The sequence below is a fragment of the Triticum urartu genome, chromosome 2 (genome assembly GCF_003073215.2).
Source record: "Triticum urartu cultivar G1812 chromosome 2, Tu2.1, whole genome shotgun sequence".
NCBI lineage: Eukaryota > Viridiplantae > Streptophyta > Magnoliopsida > Poales > Poaceae > Triticum > Triticum urartu.
In genome coordinates, this window is record NC_053023.1 from 602,033,206 (window position 1) to 602,052,511 (window position 19,306).

Sequence of the window (19,306 nt, forward strand, 5' to 3'; positions counted from 1 at the left end):
TATGTCCGCTGTCTTAAAAAGACATATGAAGATGTGTAGCGGTCGAGAAGTACTTCCAGTGATGTAAGGTTAGCACAACGAAGAAGTGGGAAACAAATTCCCTAGCTCGGCGAACAGGCGAACCAATCGTGCCCCCGCTCAAGGTGTCTAGCGATACCGTCATTAATCATCCGGGGATGCTGCCCGGTACCAATCCTGGTGATTACCTGAGCAATGATGTAGAGTTTGAAACGTTAGAGGTGGAGACCTTCAGATATGAGTACGGGAAGCCTCTCGTCAAACCTGATCATCCTCCTCTAACAACGATGATGCGAAGATTACATGAATGATACGTGAAAACCTGCAGCGAGTCTGGGAAGGATACTTTGATGCTGGGAATTAAAAAGGAGCACGGCCTCGTTGGAACTGAGGTGATGCCTGTTGAATTTGTGGAGTTATTCCAGTTATACAATCAAGCGGCCCTCGACAAACAACTCATGACTTGCTACTTTGTGTAAGTATTACTTCTGTAATTAAGTCTCTATAGCTCAACTCTTTCATTGCATGTGTATATAATTATCCTCACTATATTATGCAGATTGAAGATCGTCAAATGCAAAAAAGCACAAATCTATGACATTTGGTTCATTAACCCAGATATCATAAATGAATGGTCGGTTAAAAATAGAGTCAAAGATACTGAGAAAAACCTGTTACAATCCTTACTTCGAAATCAAAACAAAGGGAAAATACTCTTTCCTTACAACTTCAAGTGAGTGTTATTGTCTCGTGCATATTCGGTTTCGCTTACTCGAGGTTATAGTAATGTATAATTGATGAGTTATGCATGCGTGCACAACTTTTACTTTATTCTTCTAGAGATTAAGCTTGACCGGTGAGTAGTAACTGTCTTAGACTCGTGACGAAAAGATCCCCAGGACTATGCGTGAAGGAAATGTGCCCTAGAGGCAATAATAAAGTTATTATTTATTTCCTCATATCATGATAAATGTTTATTATTCATGCTAGAATTGTATAAACCGGAAACTTAGTACATGTGTGAATACATAGACAAACAGAGTGTCACTAGTATTCCTCTATTTGACTAGCTCATTAATCAAAGATGGTTAAGTTTCCTAACCATAGACATGAGTTGTCATTTGATTAACGGGAACACATCATTAGGAGAATGATGTGATTGACTTGACCCATTCCGTTAGCTTAGCACTTGATCGTTTAGTTTACTACTATTGCTATCTTCATGACTCATACATGTTCCTATGACTATGAGGTTATGCAACTCCCGAGTACTGGAGGAACCCTTTGTGTGCTACCAAACATCAAAACGTAACTGGGTGATTATAAAGGTGCTCTACATGTGACTCCTATGGTACTCGTGGAGTTGGCATAGATCAAGAATAGGATTTGTCACTCCGATTGTCAGAGAGGTATCTCTGGGCCCTCTCGGTAATGCACATCACTATAAGCCTTGCAAGCAATGTGACTAATGAGTTAGTTGCGGGATGTTGCATTACGGAACGAGTAAAAAGACTTGCCGGTAACGATATTGAACTAGGTATTGAGATACCGACGATCGAATCTCGGGCAAAGTAACATACCGATGACAAAGGGAACAACGTATGTTGTTATGCGGTTTGACCGATAAAGATCTTCATAGAATATGTGGGAACCAATATGAGCATCCAGGTTCCACTATTGGTTATTGACTGGAGACGTGTCTCGGTCATGTCTACATAGTTCTCGAACCCGTAGGGTCTGCACGCTTAAAGTTTTGTGACGATCGGTATTATGAGTTTTGTGTTTTGATGTACCGAAGGTAGTTCAGAGTCCTGGCTATGGTCACGGACATGACGAGGAGTCTCGAAATGGTCGAAACGTAATGATCGATATATTGGACGACTATATTCGGACACCGGAAGTGTTCCGGATAGTTTTGGAGAAAACCGGAGTGCCGGAGGGTTACCGGAACCCCCCCGGGAGAAATAGTGGGCCTTATGGGACTTAATGGAGAGAGAGAGGGCTAGCCTAGGGCAGGCCGTGCGCCCCTCCCCCTCTGGTCCGAATTGGACTAGGATAGGGGGGCGGCGCCCCCCTTTCCTTCTCCCTCTCCCCTTCCTTTCCTCCTCCTAGTAGGAGTAGGAAAGAGGGGAGTCCTGCTCCTACTAGGAGGACTCCTCCTCCTCCCGGTGCGCCTACAGGGGCCGGCCGGCGTCCCCCTTGCTCCTTTATATATGAGGGAAGGGGGCACCTCTAGACACACAAGTTGATCTGTTGATCTCTCCCGGCCGTGTGCGGTGCCCCCTCCACCATAATCCACCTCGATCATATTGTAGAGGTGCTTAGGCGAAGCCCTGCATTGGTAGCATCATCATCACCGTCATCACACCGTCGTGCTGAGAAAACTCTCCCGTGAAGCTCTGCTGGATCAGAGTTCATGGGACGTCATCGAGCTGAACGTGTGCTGAACTCAGAGGTGTCGTGCATTCGGTACTTGGATCGGTCGGATCATGAAGACGTACGACTACATCAACCGCGTTGTGCTAACGCTTCCGTTTTTGGTCTACAAGGGTACGTGGACACACTCTTCCCTCTCGTTGCTATGCATCACCATGATCCTGTGTGTGCGTAGGAATTTTTTTGAAATTACTGCGTTCCCCAACAATGGCATCCGAGCCTGGTTTATGCGTAGATGTTATATGCAGGAGTAGAACACAAGTGAGTTGTGGATGATACAAGTCATACTGCTTTCCAGCATGTCACACTTTGGTTCGGCGTTATTGTTGGATGAAGTGGCCCGGACCGACATTACGCGTACGCTTACGCGAGACTGGTTCTACCGACGTGCTTTGCACACAGGTGGCTGGCGGGTGTCAGTTTCTCCAACTTTAGTTGAATCGAGTGTGGCTACACCCGGTCCTTGAGAAGGTTAAAATAGAACTAACTTGACAAACTATCGTTGCGGTTTTGATGCATAGGTAAGAACGGTTCTTGCTCAGCCCGTAGCAGCCACGTAAAACTTGCAACAACAAAGTAGAGGACGTCTAACTTGTTTTTGCAGGGCATGTTGTGATGTGATATGGTCAAGACATGATGCTATATTTTTATTGTATGAGATGATTATGTTTTGTAACCGAGTTATCGGCAACTGGCAGGAGCCATATGGTTGTCGCTTTATTGTATGCAATGCAATCGCTTTGTAATGGCTTCACTTTATCACTAAGCGGTAGCGATAGTCGTAGACGCAATATTTGGCGAGACGACAATGATGCTACGATGGAGATCAAGGTGTCGCGCCGGTGACGATGGTGATCATGACGGTGCTTTGGAGATGGAGATCACACGCACAAGATGATGATGGCCATATCATATCACTTATATTGATTGCATGTGATGTTTATCTTTTATGCATCTTATTTTGCTTAGATCGACGGTAGCATTATAAGATGATCTCTCACTAAATTTCAAGGTACAAGTATTCTCCCTGAGTATGCACCGTTGTGAAAGTTTGTCATGCTAAGACACCACGTGATGATCGGGTGTGATAAGCTCTACGTTCACATACAACGGGTGCAAGCCAGTTTTGCACATGTAGAATACTTGGGTTAAACTTGACGAGCCAAGCATATGCAGATATGGCCTCGGAACACTAGAGACCGAAAGGTCGAGCGTGAATCATATAGAAGATATGATCAACATAATGATGTTCACCATTGAAAACCACTCCATCTCACGTGATGATCGGACATGGTTTAGTTGATATGGATCACGTGATCACTTAGATGATTAGAGGGATATCCATATAAGTGGGAGTTCTTTAATAATTTGATTAAATGAACTTTAATTTATCATGAACTTAGTACCTGATAGTATTTTGCATGTCTATGTTGTTGTAGATAGATGGCCCGTGCTGTTGTTCCGTTGAATTTTAGCGCGTTCCTTGAGAAAGCAAAATTGAAAGATGATGGTAGCAATTACACGGACTGAGTCCGTAACTTGAGGATTATCCTCATTGCTGCACAGAAAAATTATGTCTTGGAAGCACCGCTAGGTGCCAAACCTGCTGCAGGAGCAAAACCAGATGTTATGAACGTTTGGCAGAGCAAAGATGATGACTACTCGATACTTCAATGTGCCATGATTTACGGCTTAGAACCGGGACTTCAACGACGTTTTGAACATCATGGAGCATATGAGATGTTCTAAGAGTTGAAGTTAATATTTCAAGCAAATTCCCGGATTGAGAGATATGAAGTCTCCAATAAGTTCTACAGTTGCAACATGGAGGAGAATAGTTCTGTTAGTGAGCATATACTCAGAATGTCTGGGTATAACAACCACTTGATTCAACTGGGAGTTAATCTTCTGGATGATAGTGTCATTGACAGAATTTTTCAATCACCGCCACCAAGCTACAAGAGCTTCGTGATGAACTATAACATGCAAGGGATGGATAAGACGATTCCCAAGCTCTTCGCAATGCTAAAGGCTGCGGAGGTACAAATCAAGAAGGAGCATCAAGTGTTGATGGTCAACAAGACCATCAGTTTCAAGAAAAAGGGCAAAGGGAAGAAGAAGGGGAACTTCAAGAAGAACGACAAACAAGTTGCTGTTCAGGAGAAGAAACCCAAGTCTGGACCTAAGCCTGAGACTGAGTGCTTCTACTGCAAACAGACTGGTTACTAGAAGCGGAACTGCCCCAAGTATTTGCCGGACTACAGATTAAGCGAAGATTAGCAAAGGACGAGGTGACGATGCGCGTGGGAAATGGTTTCAAAGTCGATGTGATCGCGGTCGGCACGCTACCTCTACATCTACCTTCGGGATTAGTTTTAGACCTAAATAATTGTTATTTGGTGCCAGCGTTAAGCATGAACATTATATCCGGATCTTGTTTAATGCAAGACAGTTATTCATTTAAATCAGAGAATAATGGTTGTTCTATTTATATGAGTAATATCTTTTATGGTCATGCACCCTTAAAGAGTGGTCTATTCTTTTTGAATCTCGATAGTGAAGATACACATATTCATAATATTGAAGCTAAAAGATGCAGAGTTGATAATGATAGTGCAACTTATTTGTGGCACTGTCGTTTGGGTCATATTGGTGTAAAGTGCATGAAGAAACTCCATTCTGATGGACTTTTGGAATCACTTGATTATGAATCACTTGGTACTTGCGAACCATGCCTCATGGGCAATATGACTAAGACACCGTTCTTCGAAAGAATGGAGCGAGCAACAGATTTGTTGGAAATCATACATACTGATGTATGTGGTCCGATGAATGTTGAGGCTCATGGCGGATATCGTTATTTTCTCACCTTCACAGATGATTTGAGCAGATATGGGTATATCTACTTGATGAAATATAAGTCTGAAATATTTGAAAAGTTCAAAGAATTTCAGAGTGAAGTGGAAAATCATCGTAACAAGAAAATAAAGTTTTTACAATCTGATCGTGGAGGAGAATATTTGAGTTACAAGTTTAGTCTTCATTTGAAACAATGCAGAATAGTTTCGCAACTCACGCCACCAGGAACACCACAGCGTAATGGTGTGTCCGAACGTCGTAATCGTACTTCACTAGATATGGTGCGATCTATGATGTCTCTTACTGATTTACCGCTATCATTTTCGGGTTATGCTTTAGAGACGGCTGCATTCACGTTAAATAGGGCACAATCTAAATCCGTTGAGACGACTCCTTATGAACTGTGGTTTGGCAAGAAACCAAAGTTGTCATTTCTTAAAATTTGGGGTTGCGACGCTTATGTGAAAAAGCTTCAACCCGATAAGCTCGAACCCAAATCGGAGAAATGTGTTTTCATAGGATACCCAAAAGACACAGTTGGGTACACCTTCTATCACAGATCTGAAGGCAAGACTTTTGTTGCTAAGAATGGATCCTTTCTAGAGAAGGAGTTTCTCTCGAGAGAAGTGAGTGGGAGGAAAGTAGAACTTGACGAGGTAACTATACCTGCTCCCTTATTGGAAAGTAGTTCATCACAGAAACCGGTTCCTGTGACACCTACACCAATTAGTGGGGAAGGTAATGATGATGATCATGAAACTTCATATCAAATTACTACCGAACCTCGTAGGTCAACTAGAGTAAGATGCGCACCAGAGTGGTACGGTAATCCTGTTCTGGAGGTCATGTTACTAGACCATGATGAACCTACGAACTATGAGGAAGTGATGATGAGCCCAGATTCCGCAAAATGGCTAGAAGCCATGAAATCTGAGATGGGATCCATGTATGAGAACAAAGTGTGGACTTTGGTTTACTTTCTTGATGATCGGCAGGCCATCGAGAATAAATGGATTTTCAAGAAGAAGACTGACGCTGATGGTAATGTTACTGTCTACAAAGCTCGACTTTTTGCGGAAGGTTTTCAACAAGTTCAAGGAGTTGACTACGATGAGACCTTCTCACCCGTAGCGATGCTTAAATCCATCCGAATCATGTTAGCTACTGCCGCATTTTATGATTATGAAATTTGGCAAATGGATGTAAAAATTGCATTCTAAATGAATTTATGGAAGAAGAGTTGTATATGATGCAACCTGAAGGTTTTATTGATCCAAAGGGTGCTAACAAAGTGTGCAAGCTCCAGCGATCCATTTGTGGACTGGTGCAAGCCTCTCGGAGTTGGAATAAACATTTTGATAGTGTGATCAAAGCATATTGTTTTATACAGACTTTTGGAGAAGTCTGTATTTACAAGAAAGTGAGTGCGAGCTCTGTAGCATTTCTAATATTATATGTGGATGACATATTGTTGATTGGAAATGATATAGAATTTCAGGATAGCATAAAAGGATATTTGAATAAGAGTTTTTCAATGAAAGACCTCGGTGAAGCTGCTTACATATTGGGCATCAAGATCTATAGAGATAGATCAAGACGCTTAATTGAACTTTCACAAAGCACATACCTTGACAAAGTTTTGAAGAAGTTCAAAATGGATCAGGCAAAGAAATGATTCTTGCCTGTGCTACAAGGTGTGAAGTTGAGTAAGACTCAATGCCCGACCACTGCAGAAGATAGAGAGAAAATGAAAGGTGTTCCCTATGCTTCAGCCATAGGCTGTATCATCTATGCAATGTTGTGTACCAGACCTGATGTGTGCCTTGCTATTAATTTAGCAGGGAGGTACCAAAGTAATCCAGGAGTGGATCATTGGACAGCGGTCAAGAACATCCTGAAATACCTGAAAAGGACTAAGAATATGTTTCTCGTTTATGGAGGTGACAAAGAGCTCATCGTAAATGGTTACGTTGATGCAAGCTTTGACACTCATCCGGACGATTCTAAATCGCAAATCGGATACGTGTTTATATTGAATGGTGGAGCTGTCAGTTGGAGCAGTTCTAAACAAATCGCCATGGAGGGATCTACGTGTGAAGCGGAGTACATTGCTACTTCGGAAGCAGCGAATGAAGGAGTCTGGATGAAGGAGTTCATATCCGATCTTGGTGTCATGCCTAGTGCATCAGGTCCAATGAAAATCTTTTGTGACAATACTGGTGCAATTGCGTTGGCAAAGGAATCCAGATTTCACAAGAGAACCAAGCACATCAAGAGACGCTTCAATTCCATCCGCGATCAAGTCCAGGTGGGAGACATAGAGATTTGCAAGATACATACGGATCTGAATGTTGCAGACCCGTTGACTAAGCCTCTCTCACGAGCAAAATATGATCAGCACCAAGGCTCCATGGGTGTTAGAATCATTACTGTGTAATCTAGATTATTGACTCTAGTGCAAGTGGCAGACTGAAGGAAATATGCCCTAGAGGAAATAATAAAGTTATTATTTATTTCCTCATATCATGATAAATGTTTATTATTCATGCTAGAATTGTATTAACCGGAAACTTAGTACATGTGTGAATACATAGACAAACAGAGTGTCACTAGTATGCCTCTACTTGACTAGCTCATTAATCAAAGATGGTTAAGTTTCCTAACTATAGTCATGAGTTGTCATTTGATTAACGGGATCACATCATTAGGAGAATGATGTGATTGACATGACCCATTCCGTTATCTTAGCACTTGATCGTTTAGTTTACTGCTATTGCTTTCTTCATGACTCATACATGTTTCTATAACTATGAGGTTATGCAAGTCCCGAGTACCGGAGGAACACTTTGTGTGCTACCAAACGTCACAATGTAAATGTGTGATTATAAAGGTGATCTACAGGTGACTCCGATGGTACTCGTGGAGTTGGCATAGATCAAGAATAGGATTTGTCACTCCGATTGTCAGAGAGGTATCTCTGGGCCCTTTCGGTAATGCACATCACTATAAGCCTTGCAAGCAATATGATTAATGAGTTAGTTGCGGGATGTTGCATTACGGAACGAGTAAAGAGACTTGCCGGTAACGAGATTGAACTAGGTATTGAGATACCGACGATTGAATCTCGGGCAAGGTAACATACCGATGACAAAGGGAACAACGTATGTTGTTATGCGGTTTGACCGATAAATATCTTCATAGAATATGTGGGAACCAATATGAGCATCCAGGTTCCGTTATTGGTTATTGACCGGAGACGTGTCTCGGTCATGTCTACATAGTGCTCGAACCCGTAGGGTCCGCATGCTTAAAGTTCTGTGACGATCGGTATTATGAGTTTTGTGTTTTGATGTATCGAAGGTAGTTCGGAGTCCCGGATATGATCACGGACATGACGAGGAGTCCCTAAATGGCCGAGACATAAAGATTGATATATTGAACGACTATATTCGGACACCGGAAGTGTTCCGGGTGGTTTCGGAGAAAACCGGAGTGCCGGAGGTGAAAGGACATGCGGTGCCCCATGTGTGGTTTTGGTAATTGATGACATTCTCTATGGACTAATGGTTGCATTGAGTTATATTTGAAGGATTTTTCCATAGGCATTTCTTGAAGTCCATGTGTTGGTTTCAAGGAGTTTATGGGTTGACCAAGGTGCTATTAAGGAATTATCCAAAGATTGGTCATGTGAGTGTTGAGCTTATTGCAAGCATGTCTTGAAGAAGAAGATTGTGTTATCATTCATGTTTACCTTCAAGACATCATCCAAACGAAGAGAGTTGGAAAGATTCAAGGTTGATCAAGACTAAGTCAAGAGTGAATCAAGTTGATCAACTCACAAAGCGTAGAAGATGTACCGAGAGGGATCAAGTGATCCCATGGTATGGTAAGCATTGTCCATTGCACTTGTGTACTAACCCATGGTCTATGTGAGAGTCTATGTGGGGTTAGGTACATGTCCATGGGCTTGCGTCAAGAGGAAGATATCATACAACCCATGGAAAGGATGACATCAAGTGGTGATCGTCATCAAGATTGCCGTGTGCAAGTTCAAGTGAAGCATCACGAAGAGATCAAGTGCTTGAAGCTTGCCATCCACTGTGGTGTCAATGGACTTGTGAAGATGTGCCGAAGAGTGGCTCACCCATAGCGGAGTATGGGGGAGCAATCATCTAGTCTCCATCGACCCAACGCAATCAAGAAAGGTGGTCCATCTTGAGGAGGACAAGTCGTCATCATCTAGCTCAAGTGGATCATGTGCAAGGCAAAGGTTTACCCTTGATAGGTTTTCTATTTTACCGGTCTCATGGTGGTAGTTGGGAGACCGGGTTATAGGATCGATAGCCGTACTATCAAGGGGGCTCTCAAGTGAGTAGCTTGATCGTATCGTTCGTCAAGAGCTCAAACCATTGCATCCTTGCATCATGTTTCTTGGTTTTTGTTTAGTTCTCTTTGTGAGTCTTAGATCTTATGGTCATCTTGATGACAAGCTTGAGTTCATCGAAAACAGAGTTTGCATGCGTCTTCTATGATGTTTTCGGTGTTGGAGGTTTTACCGGTCTTATCCGAGGAAGGGTTCTCACCATTTTATTTTGGGCCTTTTCTCATTTGCTTCTTATTGGTATTTCTATCAAGATTGTGTTAGCCCTTGTCGCTAGCTTTTCAACAAACTTGGTTTCATCGAATTCGGAGTCCGTTTGTAAAAGTTGTGACAATTTTGGTGTTCTGAAAAGGCTGCAGCGGTACTACCGCGAATTGGAGCGGATGTAATTTTTTACTACCGCTCCAGAGCGGTACTACCGCGCCTCCTACAGCGGTAGTACCGCTCCGGATCAAAAACTCGTCCCAAGTCCTGCGGTGGTAGGCCCGAATGTATTTTTTTAGTACCGCTCGCTAGCAGTAGTACCGCTACCCTTTGCGGTAGTACCGCGATCCCTAGCGGTAGTACCGTGAGGACGAGCGGTAGTACCGCTCCAGCGGTTCTACTGGCATTTTGCCTCCTCGCTGTTGTTTTTCAAAGGGGTACTACCGCCCTAGCGGTAGTACCGCTCCTTGGAGCGGTAGTACCGCTCTGTGCGGGCTGTGAGCATAACGGTTGGATTTTTCCCCACCTATTAAAGGGGGTCTTCTTCCCCATTGAACCTTATCTCTTTAGCTCGTGTTCTTTCCCCATTGTTGACCTTCTTCGAGCTTGCTAACTCTCAATTCCTCCAATGATTCTTGCTAGTTCTTGAGGGAAAAGAGAGAGGAGATCTAGATCCACGTTTCCACCAATCACTTTCTCCTCTAAGTGAGGGGAACCCCTTGATTCTAGATCTTGGAGTTCTTCGTGTTCTTATTTCGTTCTTCCTCTCATTTTCCTCCCTAGCATTAGTTGCTTTGGTGGGATTTGGGAGAGAAGGACTTGGGCACTCCGTGTGCCCTTGCCATTGCATTTGGTGCATCGGTTTGAGTTCTCCACGGTGATACGTGGAAGTGAAGTTTGAGAAGCTTATTACTCTTGGGTGTTTGATCACCCTAGAGCTTGTTCCTCTTGGGTGCCTTGGCGCCCTAGATGGTTGGTGTTGTTCGTAGCTCAATCATTGTGGTGTAAAGCTCCGAGCAAGCGTCGGGGTCTCCAATTAGGTTGTGGAGATCGCCCCGAGCAATTTGACGGGTACCGGTGACCGCCCCCAAGGGTTGCCAAAGTGTACGGGTTTGGTGACCGCCCCCAAGGGTTGCCATTTGTACGGGTTCGGTGACCGCCCTCAAGGGTCCCTTAGTGGAATCACGATATCTTGCATTGTGCGAGGGCGTGAGGAGATTACAGTGACCCTAGTGGCTTCTTGGGGAGCATTGTGCCTCCACACCGCTCCAAACGGAGATTAGCATCCGCAAGGGTGTGAACTTCGGGATACATCGTCGTCTCCGCGTGCCTCGGTTATCTCTTACCCGAGCCCCTTTACTTATGCACTTTACTTTGTGATAGCCATATTGTTTCTTGTCATATATCTTGCTATCACATAGTTGCTTATCTTGCTTAGCATAAGTTGTTGGTGCACATAGGTGAGCCTAGTTGTTTTAGGTTTTGTGCTTGACAAATTAACCGCTAGGTTTATTCCGCATTTGTTCAAGCCTAAATCATAATTATTTTAAAACGCCTATTCACCCCCCTCCAGGCGACATCCACGATCTTTCAGGAGGGTTACCGGAACCCCCCCCCCCCCGGGAGAAATAGTGGGCCTTATGGGCCTTAGTGGAGAGAGAGAGGGCTGGCCTAAGGCAGGCCGCACGCCCCTTCCCCTCTGGTCCGAATTGGACTAGGAGAGGGGGGCGACGCCCCCTTTCCTTCTCCCTCTCCCCCTTCCTTTCCCCCTCCTAGTAGGAGTAGGAAAGAGGGGAGTCCTACTCCTACTTGGAGGACTCCTCCTCCTAGCGCGCCTACAGGGGCCGGCCGACCTTCCCCCTTGCTCCTTTATATACGGGGGCAGGGGGCACTTCTAGACACACAAGTTGATCTGTTGATCTCTCCCGGCCGTGTGCGGTGCCCCCCTCCACCATAACCCACCTCGATCATATTGTAGCGGTGCTTAGGCGAAGCCCTGCATCGGTAGCATCATCATCACCGTCATCACGCCGTCGTGCTGACAAAACTCTCCCGTGAAGCTCTGCTGGACCGGAGTTCGTGGGACGTCATCGAGCTGAACGTGTGCTGAACTCGGAGATGCCTTGCGTTCGGTACTTGGATCGGTCGGATCGTGAAAACGTACGACTACATCAACCGTGTTGTGCTAACGCTTCCGCTTTCGGTCTACGAGGGTACGTGGACACACTCTTCCCTCTCGTTGCTATGCATCACCATGATCCTGTCTATGCGTAGGAATTTTTTTGAAATTACTGCATTCCCCAACAATGCGAACATGACTGCAATGCTCCAGAAATAAGTTCAATCGATCATTATCGCACCATATCGGCAACTTTGTTCATTTCCTGATATCAAGTAATTATTTTCTTTGTCTGGCAGGGTTTGGAAAGAGTTCACCGGAATTGCTCCAGGACTGCCGAGTGCCGAGGGAGCTGCGATTACACTCCCGGAAGTAAGTAGTACTAGCTAGTTCAGCGCATCTCCCATTGATTCTAGTTTCATCAATATCATTTACCATGCTTGATTATCAGTTTGATTGAACTCTATTTCTCGTATAAAGTGCTTGTGGCAGGAAGCCGGAAATGATTTTTGTGGATACCACGTTTGCGAGTCCGTCTACAACGTGACCTCTCAGCAGGGCTACTCCGAAAAACAATATGAAGCACGTAAACAATAATATTCACAATTTTATTTTATTACCATCATTTGTGTTGAGTTTCATTCATATATATGTATTGACCCCCTTCTTTAAATTAGATATGGCAGATGCGGGATGAACTCCTACCACATGATCGCATACGAGCAATTAAAGAGGAATTGGCGGGATTCTTTTTTGATCATGTCATTAATGAGAAGGGAGAATACCATGTGAAAATTGATATAGACTTTAGATGTTAGGGATTGTAAGAGATCTTATATTGTATATATGTAGCTAGTAGCGTCGGATAGATATACGAAAACTTGTTGCTCGACCATTCTCTCGGAGAAAGAGAGGTCACTTCCCTCTGTATATGTTCATGATGATCTTGTGTAATTAATGGTTCCTCCATTTGCTTACTAGCTAGCATGTCGAGGTCTTTCTATATGTATAGTAGCTAGCATCGACCAAGCACGAAGAAAGAAAGGTCACTTCTCTTTATTAGCTAGCCAACACAATATGAAATCTCTAAATTAACCCTCCAAAATCCCCTAACCCCCCTCCCTTTCGAAAACAAAAAACAAAAACCCCACCTTCTGCCAGCTGCTGATGTGTGAATGCCTTTTTGGTCCCGGTCGATGTTACCAACCGGAACTAAAGGTCCTCCTGCCTGGGCCCCCGCAGCGGTCACGTGAAGCCTCTTCTGTCCCGATTCGTAAACGAACCGGGACTAAAGGTTTTGGGCTTTAGTCCCGACCTTTTAGTCCCGGTTCCGGAACCGGAACTAAAGATCCTCTGAAACCGGGACTAGTTTCCTGTTTTCCACTAGTGCACTCAAGCTGCGACGGTCGTCACGGGGAGCTGCAACCACAGGGACACGCTGCTGCATGCACGAAACCGGTGAGAAATGGCGGAGACGATGGCAGCGAGGGCAGCACTGCGCCGGGCGGTGCTTTTACGGCCAGTGTGCGGCTGTAAATCGCTCGATGCTGCGGGTGCAACCGGCGCCGGTCGACCGACGGGTAGCACTAGCCAAAAGAAAGTGATAATTATTATTGAAACCAAATTTCGAAAGGCGTCGCATCTAACATTTATTTGTACTCAATAGGTATATCCGTAGCCCACATGTGTACGTAGTACACTTAGTTACAAGTCACAAACACTCATGTAGAAATCAAAATAAAGTGATACAAGCTGGCCTGTCCTTCCTCATCGAAAGTAAGAACGTACTCCTCTCCTCTTGACACGTACCTGACGTACGCGCGCCCTCGATCTCTCAGCTCTCATGTCTCAGCGTCGCGCGTCATGGCGAGCGTTGCAAAACCGGAGGAAAGTTCTGCGCCCTGAGCTGCTCATAGAACATACTGATGAACTCCTCCGCCCTGTAGTCCACGTCAGGCTCAAGTTCGTAGCAGGCCAACCCATCAGCCTCATCTTCCTCCTCAACCACATCGTCCTCCTCTGTCGCCGGCGGCGACCCGTACGAGGCCCCAACTGTGGCGCCAAAGCAGGAAGAGACGGCAGCGCCGGCGGCGGCACCCCGCTTCAGCCGTGACTGGAGCCTCTTGGCCGCGAGGAACACGGGGCTAGGGCTGTTGCTACACGAGAACTCGTGCTCCATTAACGCGCGAGGAGGGTAGTATGGCGGCAGACGCTTGTTGCTTTTGCCGTGGTAGGAGGAGAGGATGGCGTGGGTACGCCTCGCCACCCTGCGGAGGAGTCGGCGCCGGTTCATGAAGAGGTACTTGAGGTAGTCTGCGGCGAGGACGAGGAGGCTGCGCAGACGACGCCTCGCCGTCTTGGTGCTGCAGCGCCGGAATCTATCTTCGTCCATGCGGTCGCGCCGGGAAGTTGATGATGATCCTGGTAGGGTTTTTGTCAGTCTACATGTAGCATGAGGAATTTCTGACCTGGACCGTCCTTGCTCAAGGGCTAACCTTTTATAGCTAGCGTAGTAGAGATAGAGAGAGATGAAAATCATTGGTGTCACAGTGGGCTGCACAATTTCGGGGCAAGAAAGGTTAGTTTAGTGAGCCTGAGAAGCAAGCACAAATTAGCTGGACTAGACTTGTTGCACCGTTTATTGTGCTGGTGCTAGACACGCTCAAGTTAGGTGCATTTCTGAAATTCTGAAGAAGAAAAAAACCTCCATAATCAAGACGGCATTCCAGCTGTTTGCACGTACGGTGTGAGAGGTGAGACGACGAGAAAACATAAGAGAAATGGATGCTGTTTCTAGAAGTGAAAAATGATGGAATTACAGAGATTAAGCGAACAGAACAGAGAACACGGTTGGTTTTCTTTTACGAAAAAGATGAGGAGTTGTCTTGGCCATCACGGTTGCGAGTACGCGCAACTCTCTCCATTTTTCATGCCAAAGCAAAACACACTTGTCAGTAGACGTCAAACCTTCACCATGCTGCCGCCGAGAAAAATTAAAATAATCCCATGCATGTCCCATGCAAGGCCCATTTGCATGAAGCCACTGAGGAGTTACTCTTACTTGAGGGGAAGACGCTGGAGAACGGCCAGAAGACCAGGGTTCCGCAGCGGGCTTATCGCATAAAAGCAAAAAATCGCATGTAGCTCCGCAGCGGGCTTATCGCATACCTTTGCTTGGTCTCGCCGCAAAACGAAGCTAGATTACGCGTTGTACGTGTGCTTTACCCCATCGTCGTGTAATTCTGGAGGAGTAGTGGCTTGCGGGTTGTAAGTTTGTACCGGACGAGAGCGCACTTCTTCCGCAATGATATGATCATGCATCAACGTGTAGGGGCACGTTGGCTAGTCAGGCTTGAATCAACGCGCAAAGAATGTTGTTTGAAGATGCGGCGCATTAGTTCAAGGTAGTAGTAGCATACGATGGCATAAGCATAGTTTAGGACAATGGGCACTGAGGAATTTTTAGATAAATCACTACTCCTGCTACTGAACGTGGCATTCGGGGCAGTTCTTTCTTCTCGTATGCAGCCGGTTTTGTGTTTCGCGTTTGGCCAAGAGTCGCTAGTACTCTACTTTCCGCGGCGGTTCTAAGAGCATCTACGTCCGAGCACCCTAAATCCTTTTCAAACATCTGGCGGGTTGGCCAGTCATAAAAAATCGACTCATTCAAATACCTCAAACAGGCCTCGAACATTCGGACTGGCCGGCACCCCTCATATCCAGCCCAAATATAAAGAGGATATGGAGTGGCCCGGGCGCATCCACCACATCGGCTTGGTCCAGCCTAGCCCACACCTGCCCCACAAATATCCCCATCCGAAAAATCCTAGACCGCAGCCAATCCGAACTTCACTTTACTCCCTTCTCCATCCATTCCACTTCTGATCCCCTTCGAACGCATCTAATGGCCGGCGACCGAAGCAGCGGTGCCTCAGGTGGGGACTCCGGCTCCGACGACGACCGGGCTAGCCTGCTGCGCAAAGCAGAGCCCGACGATGTGGAGGAGGTCGCCCTCCACATCGCGTTGAGGCATTCGATCGTCGACCAAGGCGGATCCGGCAGCGGCGGACCAACTTCGTCAGCGCCCGACACCCAGCACTGGCGACGTCACCGGCCCTTCCCGCCCGGCACGCAACTCCGGCCACTCCGCTCCTCCAGGTACGCTGCTCACCACCACCACCCTCTGCTCCGGAGGTGGTACCTGGACACAGCTGGGTCCTCGTGCCCGCGCCTGGGCCAGCGCGCACTCGGACACCCGAGTCCGAGGAACGAGCAGCCCAACGCGAGCGGCGGCGGGCGAGGGAGAGGGCAGCGGCGTCCGAGTCGATGTTCATGCACCATTCGCATGCGAGCGTGCCAGTCGATCCTGAGGCAGCTTTCCTCGCGTCAGTCCACCGCCACTCTCTCACGGCGACGGAGACGCATGCGCGGCGCCTCCGCCCCAAGAATGCCAATGCGCTCAGACTCGCCATCAAGTTATCGGAGCGTGAGGCAAACAAGGAGGTGGCGGCGAGGGCGAAGGCGGCCCGCCATGCGAAAGAGTAGGAGAGCCTGCTTCGCAGGCTGTCGGGCAAAAGATGCAGCTCCGACTCCGCGCTGGTGGACGGCTCCACCTCCAGCTCCGACGACGATGATGACAATGCACCTCCGCACGTCGACGCCTACACGAAGGAAGGGCACAGCTGTGCCGACAAGCGGAAGGGGAAGGGGCCAGCGAGGAAATGGTGATTTCCTCCGCCCTTCCCCGTTCTGTTTATATTTTATCTATGTATTATAAGTAGTTTATAGTATGGATTTGCATTGTCAGCCATTGAACTCCGATAAATTATGTTCCTTTTGTCCGGCTTATCTGATGAACTGCGCTTTGATCATGTGTTTACGTAGCGTTGCATGAATTGCATGGTTTTGAGGTTTTGGATATGAGGGACACGAGTGTGGAAGGCAACACATAAGGTGTGCCCGATCAGTGCACGCAGATGCGCCCGGGCGCGTCCGTGGGCGTTTCAGGGGTCGGATTTGCCCATCGCAGCTTTAGGGTCGGATTTTCCCATCGCGGTTCTAGATGCTCTAAAACCGCTATATATGTAGAACCCCGATAAATATCACACATGTGGCACAAAGTAACTTGGGCTAGATGCCCTTATCATCACAGAATGCGCCACGTCACCGCATGCATGAACAAATGACGAAACTAACGATGTCAGTGGGAATCTTTTGGGTTTTTAGTTTTTAAAATGTCTTAAACTAAAATTTTGATTAAAAAACCGTTTTCACCATTAAATCCACTGCGACATGATCTTTGAAAATAGATCATATATTGATATATTTCGGCAGCTTTCTTTTTGGGTTAAAAGTTGCCATATCTACTGCACATACATTTCCACGGCATTTACACTGAAGTTGCCATGATATGTTTTAACCTTTTTTTTCTTCTGTGTTAAAGTAAATTTTGACATGTTATAAAGAAGGGAATTAAGAAACTAAACATGCCACAGTGAATTACTAAAAATTGTCATGATCCATGAAATAATTTTAACATGGTTCATAATTAAAATGAAATTTATCGCCAAATACTTTAAAAATGCATGGTCAATGACACAAATTTGCCATGAACCAGAAACTAAAATTTCCATGCTGAATTACTTAAATTTTCCATGATACATGCACTCAATTTTGCCTTTGTTCATACAAAAAATAATTTTCATTGTCAAAATACTAGAATTGCCATGGTCAAAATACTAGAATTTCCATGATCTATAAACTAAAATTGTCATGATCTATAAACTAATTTAGCCACGATGAATTACTAAAAATTGCCATCGTAAATTAATAAAATTTGCCATGAAAAGTAGTTGAAATACAATGGTAGCTTTGAATTTAGAAGAAAAAATAGATGAAAATATCATGGCAATTTTAGTGTAAACACTATGGCAACTTCAGTGTAACATCATGGCAACTTTTGGCCCAAAAAATCATCAAAACATAGCAATGTAGGATCTAGTTTTGAAAATTTAGTCGAGATGGATTTAATGATGAAAATTGATTTTTACTTGGACGTTTTATTTAAGATATATACCATTTTTAAGTCCGAGAAACCAAAAAGATTCCGCTGATGTCATCTGTTTGACATGGCAAAATTGATGGTAATGAAGGCGTTTGGACCATGTCGCTTCGTGCCACACGTGTGTCACTTATCATTTGGGTATATGTATAGTTTCCCAACTCAAGAAATTTCTCAAGGGAAAATGTATCCAATACTTTAGCATCACAGAATCACTGATTCCTGCAGCTAGGTTATACCTCTCATTCAAGAGAATTATTCCACTAGATGACCTCGAGGGAGACGGGTCGTATGCGCAGAGCATGCATGGGGGAGGGGGGCTCTTATAGGTGGCCGAGGGGGGGGGGGTCAGACGACCTTGGGGAGGCGCCCTCTCTTTGGTACCCTGCACATTTTTGTGTGAGGGGGAGTCCTACTAGGACTCCGCCTCCTAGTGCCTTGCCCCCCAAACAAGTTGGGGCGTCCAAACTATTGTGGCCCAATAGGCCCATGTGTCATTGTCTATGGGGTACATCCCACTAGGACACTCTGGAATATTTTGAAAACTTCTAGTGCCTTCTATATAATTCTCGAACAATCTTGGTAATTTCGGTACACTCGCAGGCACTGTCGAAACGCTCCCTAATCCATCTGGAACACTTCCGGAGCCGTATGGGATTTTTTAGTGCGCCTCTCTCATACTCATATGAACTCCTAGTTCCCTTAAAATCACAAGTCATTAAGCGTGTGACCATGCAGGTTCGGCAATATGTAGAAATGATCTGAAACACCTTTCGATTAATAATTAACAGCGGTATCTGGACACCCATGTTAATCCTGAAATACACACGAAAATCCTTATTGAGTGAACCTTCTGTTTCCGTGTACACTTCCATTTGCTTCGTGACCCATTACAAAACCCAAGGCGGGACTTAACGGTATCCAATATCAAGTTATCCTCGTTACTGATTTTGTTCTCGTTTCTATATTCCGTTGTCCCTGTGATCAATATCACACTATGGTCTGGCTAGTACCCTAATACCGGTGGGAGTGCAGAGTATATCCATCACCTTAGGAGCAAATCCTAGTCATGAATCATCAAGATCCTTGACATACTGCTATGGTGTACCTAGAAGTTATCTTTATGATATCCAAGTTACGGGAAAAGTTTGGTGACACCAAAGTAATTATCTGGTATATATGAAGGACCTACAATATTCTCAACAATATTCTCACGGTCTAAGAACAT

At 45.4% G+C, this 19,306-nt stretch overlaps 1 protein-coding gene across 1 annotated transcript; it reads right to left on the reverse strand.

Annotated features, from left to right (window-relative positions):
* Positions 1–13,660: 13,660 nt before the first annotated feature.
* On the reverse strand, positions 13,661–14,473 carry LOC125533754. The gene has a single exon (XM_048697114.1). The coding sequence runs from the start codon at positions 14,407–14,409 to the stop codon at positions 13,879–13,881; it is 531 nt and encodes a 176-aa protein (XP_048553071.1). The 5' UTR covers positions 14,410–14,473; the 3' UTR covers positions 13,661–13,878.
* Between the last annotated feature and the right edge of the window lie 4,833 nt (positions 14,474–19,306).